The sequence below is a fragment of the Puccinia triticina genome, chromosome 18A, assembly GCF_026914185.1.
Source record: "Puccinia triticina chromosome 18A, complete sequence".
Taxonomy (NCBI): Eukaryota; Fungi; Basidiomycota; class Pucciniomycetes; order Pucciniales; family Pucciniaceae; genus Puccinia; species Puccinia triticina.
The window spans coordinates 2,973,935-2,983,158 of NC_070575.1; the positions used below are offsets into that span (position 1 = coordinate 2,973,935).

Sequence of the window (9,224 nt, forward strand, 5' to 3'; positions counted from 1 at the left end):
ATGTCAGCGGGCATAGCTGGGGCGGAGGCCGCATGTGGGATCCTGGCATTGAAGGTTAGACAGGGGTGAGCAAGCTAAGGTGAGAGGAGTCCAAAGGTGGGCAATGATGTGTGGCAAAGTTGACAGGAGCCCCCCATGAGAGTGGAAAAGACAGACAACGTGTGTGGTTCTGGGATCATGGCTTGGTAGATGGCATGCGTGAGAGGGGGGCAGTGCAGGAGGGTTTTTTTCCCTTTTTTATGGAGAGTGGAGGGAGTTTCCCCCCCATCATCTTATCATCTTGACTTCTAGGGTGATTGATTCATTCTCATTATTACTCTGGTACTGATTCCTTACGGCAGAAACTCTACTTACTTGTGGTGGAGTTGTTTTGGCTTGTGAAGTTTCCCTTTTGGGTACTGCATTTAGGATTTTCCTGTGTTTACTGTGGCTTTCTATGTGTTTGTGGTGTTTTTGCAGTGTTTATGGTGTTATTACGGTGTTTGCTTTACTATTTTGGCATATTACTATTACTATATTGCTGCTTTTACGCCCTGCGGAGTTCTTTTACGCTAATGCCCCGCTGAGTTTGGAGTTTCCCTGGACTACTTGGGAACGTCTTGCGTAGAAGAAGGTCTGCTTGGGTCATTTCATACTGGAGGTCCCCTTTCTTGTACCAGGTCAAGTCCAAGAGAAGTGAAAGGGGTTAGGGCGGCGTCATAAGCAAACCATGGGTCCCAGCATGTTTTGGGGGTTGTATGATTGCTTGGGGAGGTCTGAGGGCGTTCAGAGGTGCTCTAAGTAGGCGGTTCAGCAGCCTATTGGGTTGATCGGGGTTCATGGGGGGAGAGGGGGCTCAAAGAATGTTGTTTGGGCTGTCCTGGGGTTGCAGGGAGTTGTCAGTGAGGCCGGTTGCAATGATATTTTTTTGTTATTTTATCAGGGAGAGCGTGAGGGAGATGGGTCATAGGCCATTCACCAACCAACTGTCCTTTTAGTCATGAAAAAAAGAAGAGGGGAGCCGATTGTTTGGCTTGTCCATTTGAGATCTTGCCTGAGGTCAATTTTTGCTGCCCAAAAAAAAGCTTTGAGGAGGGGGCAATCAAACTGGTTGAGTGATTGATTGAGTCTGTTTAGATCAAAAAAACAAAGGCCGACGTTGATTGTGTGCCCGGTCATCTATCTGTGCTGCAGAAAGGGAGGGAGGGACCGTGTTCTGGAGAGGGCTGGCGTTGTTGTTTGGTTGGTCCTTTGCCGCATTGAATCCAAAAGGGGTCGGGGCCATTGTGCAATCAACGGCCAATCCAAGCGCAAAGGTCTAAAACTGCTGGGGCAGGCTTCCAGGGGCACAGAAACAAATGGTGGTCAGCTTGAGCCAGGCCTGTAAGACAGCAATTGATCTCCCCTGGTGGCTTTGCGTTTCAAGTTGCCAGAAGTCTAAAGCTGAGAAAAAAAATATGTGCAGCAGAATGTAATTTCAATGCACACTGCTTTGCTGAGGGACGCCAGAGTAAACAAGAATCTCTGTGTTTTTCACTTGATTGCATCGTAGCTGTACAGGGCGGAGAAAAAAAATGGACAGGTCTGGCAATCATTGGCTCGGAGAAGAAACCACCGGACACGGCAAAGTTTACACAGATCATGTTGAATGAGATCCTCTCATCCTAGATGGTGGGCTTGGGCTTGGAGCTGATACTCTTGATGTACATGATGAGACTCAACAGGTGGTCATGGCCAAGCTGGCAGCAAGCAAGACCAATTGGGGGTACCACGCTAGACTGGGGATGGTGGAGCGGAGCGGCTTGGTCACCCACCAGTTTGACTTGATGGTGTTGGTTAATGCCAAGGGTGGGCTGATGGGGTGGGTATCAGGGCTTGCGTGGTTCCTGGTGGGTTGGGGTTTGGGTGTAGGTGAGCAATTGCCGTGGTGGATGGGGGCCCGGGGTTTGGCGGTGTTGTCATGTAGGGTCTGTGTGGTGGTGGGAACGTGGCTTGTGTTGGGCTGGCGCTGATAATGATGTTGTTGTTACCATGGTTAGTGGGGGAGGCGTTGTGGCGGTTGGTAAGGGTGTGGTCTTGTCGATAGGAACAGCGGTGAGGTGGGAGGGTTCCTGTGGCTGGAGTGTGGGGGAGGTAGTAGGCCTTGGGTGGTGTCCTGGGGGGCAGGATTGGCTATAAAAAGAGGGCGGTGGTGAGTGGTATTTCCTCAGGCAACTTGAAGGCTGTAATTGCAGCTCAAGAGTCACCTCACCCCTGTCCGCTGTTGCAATTGCGCAGTCTGGAGGGGGATATTCAGGGACCCCCCTGTGCTTTTGGGCTGGGGGTCTTCCTCCCAATGCTTTTTAACCCTGCTAGACAGGGATGGATGTTGGGCCACGGTGTGTCAGCTTGCTGCACTGGGTGGCAGGGCGCAGGTTTTTTTGGGGCTTGTGTGCGCATTTTGTATGTAATTGGTTAATTTTTTGCGGGGGTTTTTTTGTACTTTGTTTGTTCAGGTGGCCTGTGTGGCCTTGGTGTTCCATTTTTTGTAGGAGGGGAAACCTCTGACGTTTTTTTGTATTTTGGCAGGTTGTAGGGGAAACCCTTGAATGTTTTTCTATGAACCTGAGACTTTAATATACTTGGATTTTCTCATGGTTTATTTTTGCTCATCAACCAAACTATGTACTTACATACCCTATATATATCTCCACTTTTTGAAATCATATGCCCCTTGGGGGAGTTTCTCTATTGCATCCTCAACATTTAGGATTCACGGCTTAACATCAGGTACCCCTTGAAGATTGGGGTGTAATTAAGAATACCCCAATTTTGTTGGTGTACCCAGTAGTGTACCCCTTTTTGTTGGTCTATATGAAATAAAACCTTGGGGTGCATTTAGCATGTCCCAATATAAATCCAAGGACCCCCCTTGGATTTATATTTCATTGGTCAAGATGACCCATTTTGAATTGGGTAAGTGCATCTCAGTTAAACAGGGATGACTTCCTCCCAGCCAAATATTGCTGTCAGTGCACATGTTTGAAGATTCATTCAATAGTCTTGCCGGAGCACCGGAGACAATCTGAAGCATGAAGCCAGTGTTAGAGCATCTCCAGCAGGGGCAGTAGTTTTGCGGCTGTAAAACCCACGGTTGCAGCCCAAAGTTCGGATATTCAGGGTTTACAGCCCGCAGGTCAACCACCACAAAGGAGCTATTCTGCTAGTTTGGACTGCAAATGTCCTACAACCTTGCATCCCGGCTCGGACCATTGCCTTTTGATTTTAATTTCTTTGCCTTGCATCACACCTCTTTTGCACTGCCAACAATCAATATCAATACCAGCCATGGATTGCCAATCCCTCATTGAAAATATCATCAATTCTCAAGCAGCTATTCTCTCCAGATCAAGGATGATCCAATTGGTCATCTCTTGCAGAAGAAGACAAAGAAGACAAACATCAGCCAAAACACCAAGGCTCACAACCAGGTCAATCACCCAACTTACCCCGCAACTTTGAAGCTGGGTATCAACAATTAATTAAAGACTATTTTTCTAACTCCACAACCTACACTGAAGTCTTGTTTTGGCAAAGATTCCAAATGCATAGACCTCTTATCTTGAAGATTGTTGGCGCACAACCAATATTTTGTTCAAAAGAGAGATGCGGTTGGCAAGCCTGGCTTGCATGCACTGCAAAAGATCACTAAATAAATTGAAATGCTTGCCTAAAGAGGCGCTGCCAATGCAAACAACAAGTATCTTTGCATATCTGAAAGCACAGCCCTTGAAAGTCTAGATTGATTTTGCACATCAATTATTGAAATATACACCTCAGGCACCCAACAGCGGTGGACTGCATGCACTGGCCTTGGAAGAGCTGCCTGGAAAGGGGTATATCAATGGAAGGAAAAAGTGTTTAATATTTCTCCAGCTGTTGATTGATTTTTTTTACCATGTCTCATAAAAGCTAGCAACAATTGTCCTTGAAGGTGCCATACCTCAAGACCTTTGGTTCTGGCATGCGTTTTTTGGGCTCCCCGGTTTGCACAACAATATCAACATTCTCAACGTGAACCCCCTTTTCATCAACCTTTTTAATGGTGTGGCTCCAAAATGCCAGTTCAAAGTCAATGGAAACATATACAGACAAGGATATTATCTAGCGGACGGCATATATCCGGACTACGCTGCGCTTGTCAAGACAATCTCTCAGCCGCAAGGGCTTGAACGTAAGGTACATCAACCATTTTCAAGGGTAAACTATCAAAATAAATCAACAGACTGATGCATTGATGGTTTCTTTTTAGAATTTTGCAAAAATGCAAGAGGCACTCCAAAAAGATGTGGAGCAAGCTTTTGGTGTGCTACAGGCTTGCTTTTCAATTGTGGCCAAGCCAGCGCAAGGATGGAGTGATGGGATTGAAGAAACAAGAGAAATTACAAATGAGTAAAACTTACTCAACATCTTCCTCATCACTACCTTTTTCCTCCCCTTTGTCTCCTTTGTCTTGATCCTCCTCCTTTTTGTTGTCTTCATCGTCTTTGTTGTCATTGGCCTCCTCCTCATCCCCCTCTACCTTGACTACAGCTTTTTTTCTGGCTCTGCGGGTTGTATTTTTGGCCTCGGGTTGTTTCTTTCTTTGAGTTTGCCTTGTCATTCAAGTCGGACTTGATTGCTGCTTCTTTTGCTTTCTGTTCCATCTCCTTTTTTTTGTGTCTTCCTCCTTTTGCTTCTTGGCCTTGGCTTTCTTGCGGGCCTTTTCTTGAACAATCTTGTCCATAATTTTGGCTTGTTTCCATTCAAAAAAACCCTGTCTAGTGGGGTACAGTCAAAAGATTGGTGCCCATGATTGATTTGTCAGCCATTGATGCTCTGAGCTTGCAATTTGCCGGCCAAGTCTCGTTGAAATTTAATCAAATCTTCCTTCCATTTCACAGCTTTTAATTCTTGGAACCTTGCTTCCTTTTCCTTCTTGTTTCCAGGTTGGGCAAGCACAAGTGCATTAGACTGAGTAGCAGTTACATCACTTGCAGCATCTGAGTGGATTATTTCCAAGGAGAGATCAAGTACAGTGGACCGCTGGACAGAGATAAGTCAGATTCTGTATCCTTGTTCTTTTTGCAGTAATTGTGCCACTTGGGTGAAGAAGAGAGCACATTGAAACATCAAAGGTGAAGAAAGACCTTTTTCTCAGTTGCTGTGTAGAGCTTGAGCGCGCCACTGATCTGATCCTCTGCATTTTTTCCACTCTGGTTTGCTTGCTGAAGCTGCTTGTAGCATCCGTTGAATTTATTGACACAGCGCTGAATGCCCTGCCAACTAGTTTTGATGCTTCTCATAGTCCGCTGGTAGGTCGTAATCTTTGATAAGTAGTGATGGCAAACACGGGACCAGAACTTATCACCTGACTGATTAGTAGCGTTCACAGGGTCCTCCATTGTTTCAAGCCAGGACCAACAAATTTCTACATCCTTGTCTTCAGTATAGTTTGGCATGCGTTTCAAAGTTTCTTTGCTGTTGATGTTTTCATCTTTGGTAGTTTTCTTCTTTGCGGTGCCCTGTTGTGGCTTCTTAGGGGTATGTTTGGCTTGCTTCTCAGGATTCACGTTGGGCTTGCGGATACACTGTTTTTTGGCAGGGAGCTTTTTGTTGTTCGGTTCATCATCAAGGACCTCAATAGTGCAAGCGTCTGGAATAAAATCAGTTAATGAATCTTCCCAACGGTAGAAATACAACGGTGAAATACAATCATACTTTTTGTCTTCTTTTTTGTTGGATTTGGGAGCTTTTTGCCGTTGATTCCATCATCAACAGCCTCATTAGCCTGAATGTCTGTAAGAAAGAGTTAGTCCTTCTATTGTGGCCAGAAAGTTGATGAAAAATATGCCGTACTTTTGTTGGTCTGCTTCTTTGAATTTTTTTGGGGAGGTTGAGTTTTCTGGAGTGGGATTGATTGGGTAGTGACTTGGGAGGCATATTAATTGGTGGGATTGAACAATTTGGTGTTGAGTGTTGGCCTTGGGTTTGGTGGAAGTGTTCAAACAGTGGTTTGCCAAGACTTGAGATGGGCTGTAGAGGGGAGCTAGATTTACAGTCTTTAACTGTATCTAGCGCCCAATTTACCCCCCCCCCCCCCCCCGGATGGGAGCCAAGTTTTGGGTGCGGGGCTGGAAAGTGTTGTTACAGCCGCAGTTTACAGCCCCTGCTGGAGATGCTCTTAGATCCTATGAAGGAAGGTGTTGATGCCAGTGGAGTGACCAGGGAGTGGTTGATCATGTTCAAGAAGAAGTTAGACCCAGAATACACTGTCTTCACCGGTATTGAAAACCTATCAGCCCAATTGGGCCAGTGCCAGCAATCCTGACCACTTGGGATGATTTACGTTCTGCTGAAGGGTTATAGGAAAAAGTAAATTCCTATTCTCAAGCAACTGATGATTTTTTGAGGGTTTCACATTGACTCATACAAGCATGATTTTTTCAGCTTTATAATGGCAGAGTGGTTGATGCCTACTTGAACCTGGTAATTCATAAGCATCTTTTGGTGCATTTCTGTTGACCCAAAAAATCTAGAATCCATTGACCCAGACATAAGTGAGCCCAGCAATGGGCCTGTTCAATCTTCAAATATACTACTCTGCCCAAAACATAAATCATATGTCTGGCTCCATAAAATTGTCTCTTTTTTATGTGGTAGGTTGACCTGGGAAACACATCAGGCTACCTGGGTAACACTTCCAGTTGACTGGGCAACACTTCTGCTTACCTGGGTAACACTTTTGGCTACCTGGTTACCTGGATACTACTGTTGGTTACCTGGGTACCAGTTTTGGCTACCTGGGTATCACTTTTGGTTAGCTTGATGTATGCCATAATGCCAATTTTTAGTAGTTTTATGATTTACTCATTTTTTGGCAGGGGGGGGGGGGGTACCCTGAAACGTTACCTTGTTACCTCCCAGCCAAATGATGTAGCAGGAAACGTGCCCATGGTACCCAGGGATGCCAGGCTGGTACTAGGGTTCTAGGGAGTGAACTGTTTGCTTTATAAAATGAGATGATGGCCTGTTCACTTCCAGGGACACAGTTTTGTTGGGAGTGAAATGATTTGTCTACCAAAAAAGAAATAAGCCTTCATGGTTGTTAGGGAGTGAACCATTTTCTCTATCAAAGAAAAAGCTGGCCTTTTTGAGTTCCAGGAACCATGCTTCCTAGTGTTGTAACCTAACCGATTAGGTTACAATTGGTGACACTCGCCTACCCCAAAGACCATACTGAGTCACCCGGAGAATAAGCTGCAGAGCTTATTCTCCACCAATTCATAGATATTCATTGCTTTTGTCTCATTAGGTTATGAGCCTGTAAATCTCGCCATACCTCCCTTCCCAATCTCTCTATCAGCAAGGTAGCTTTGGATCAAGCATAATCAACCTGTCTCTCTCAGTATCTTCAAGAATCGTCATCAATCTTCAAGGGTATCCCAGCTTAGGGAATAATTGTCCCGACACACTTTTTTTTTGCTTGTTTCCTTTCTCCGGCTCTCTTTGCTTGGCGGACCATTGGATCTTCTGAGGTTATTGAGCACCTGCGACTGTTTACTTGATTTTCTGAGTCTTCATCGCTTTCCCCGCAACCCTCTCTGACAGTGGAAGAACAAGCACATTGTGATAAAGCAAAGCAGTACGCCAACACTGTGAAATCTACTCCCTGGCACGGGGTAGGGCTGAGACACAATCTTGTTATTCCAACGTCTACTCCTCTCTCTATTTTTTCCAAAGAACTCAGACGATCAAGTAAGTAGTTTCAGACTGCTTGCTTGCCTCGGTTGACTCTTTGGTCTACCCCCCCTTTTTTCCCCCGTTGTTTCTGTTGTTTTATGTCCGATCCCATTTGACCGGCTTCCCCTTCTGGTTCTCAACGCCGCACATCCGCTTCCTCCGTTTGGTCAGGACAATCAATCGCCAAACTCAGTGGACAGGTTCTAGTCGATGCAGTCACAGCTTCGATTCGAGACACTCCCCATCGTCTGGATCAGATTTTTGGCCAAATCCCCAGTCCCAACAATCAACCCGTTCCGTCAACTCAACCACCCGGTGAAATCACTTTCATCGACCAGAGAATCCCAGGTGCTTGGCAGCAAGCATGACCGGCCACTCCCAGGAATAGATACTATCCGCAACTCCTGAATTTTGCGGCTTTCCAACCGACTGACGCTAACGCTGTCCTGACGGAACGACACTACACTCCACTGCCACGGTCCACATTTTGCCAACCAATTTTTCCTCCCCCAGCTCCACCACCACCTCCCCCCCCTCCCCCCTCTTTTGTCTCGCCAGTCATATCTCAAGAGGACAACTCGTCCGATAACATTGACATCCCACCTTCACCCCCGTCTCCCAATCACCCTCTGCCAACCTCTTTTGTCATGGACCCTCCGCCTCATCTCTCCGCGGCGCAACGTGCGGCAGATCTGGCCAAAGCCAAAGCGCAGCTGGAAGAGTCGAAGATTGTTGGCCAGGCGATTCATACAGCAACTTTGAACATCCCAACTGAAAACGTCCTTGCCGCCAATGGATCAAATTTCAAAATTTGGACCCGTGAGTTGCGTGAAAAGGCCACTATCCATCTCAATGAAAAAGATTTTTTCAGCAAGACCAAGGCGAATTTGGTCCTCGAGAAGATTGGGCGAGCAATATTCCTTGCGATGATTCACGAATTGCTCAAATCGGATGTCCATGGTTTGGCATCTTGTCACAACATGTTTGACCTGATGTTCAAGAAGTTCAAATCGGTCAGCAGGGCGGCTCAGCTAGACGTGTTTTACCGCTTCATCGAGTTCAAGAATTTGGCAAATCCGACAGCAGCTGGGGTGGCGTCAAGACTCAAGGATCTGGCGACGGAGTGGAAGAACCTGAAAGTCAATCTAACCATGGACATCTTCATGGGTTTTGTCCTTCAAAGCAGTCTGGGGCAAGACACATCTCTTGGTATCGATTTCGACAGACGGGTAGAGTTAGAACTTCAACAATCCCCTGACTGCGTTACCCCGACTTTTGATTGATTGGTCCAGCTCCTTACGGCCTGCAAGCTTCAAGACAAGCACACGAGACCAGCCAGCAAGCCTCAATTGATTCCAAGTCACTCGCCAGCCATCCACCACTCGTTGACGGAATTGCCGCCTTTTGATCAATCGGCTTTTCTGGCTGACATCCCCGAGATCAAACTGCCGGCGGCGCTCGAATTTCATCACGTCACGGCAAAC

At 46.4% G+C, this 9,224-nt stretch overlaps 1 protein-coding gene across 1 annotated transcript; it reads right to left on the minus strand.

Moving 5' to 3' along the window:
* Positions 1-1,696: 1,696 nt before the first annotated feature.
* PtA15_18A339 (uncharacterized protein) lies at positions 1,697-2,012 on the minus strand (the record flags this gene model as incomplete). The annotated part of the gene is made up of 2 exons (XM_053164869.1): positions 1,697-1,948; positions 2,010-2,012. 2 exons carry the CDS (start codon positions 2,010-2,012, stop codon positions 1,697-1,699), a joined length of 255 nt encoding a protein of 84 aa, XP_053028836.1.
* Positions 2,013-9,224: the final 7,212 nt, after the last annotated feature.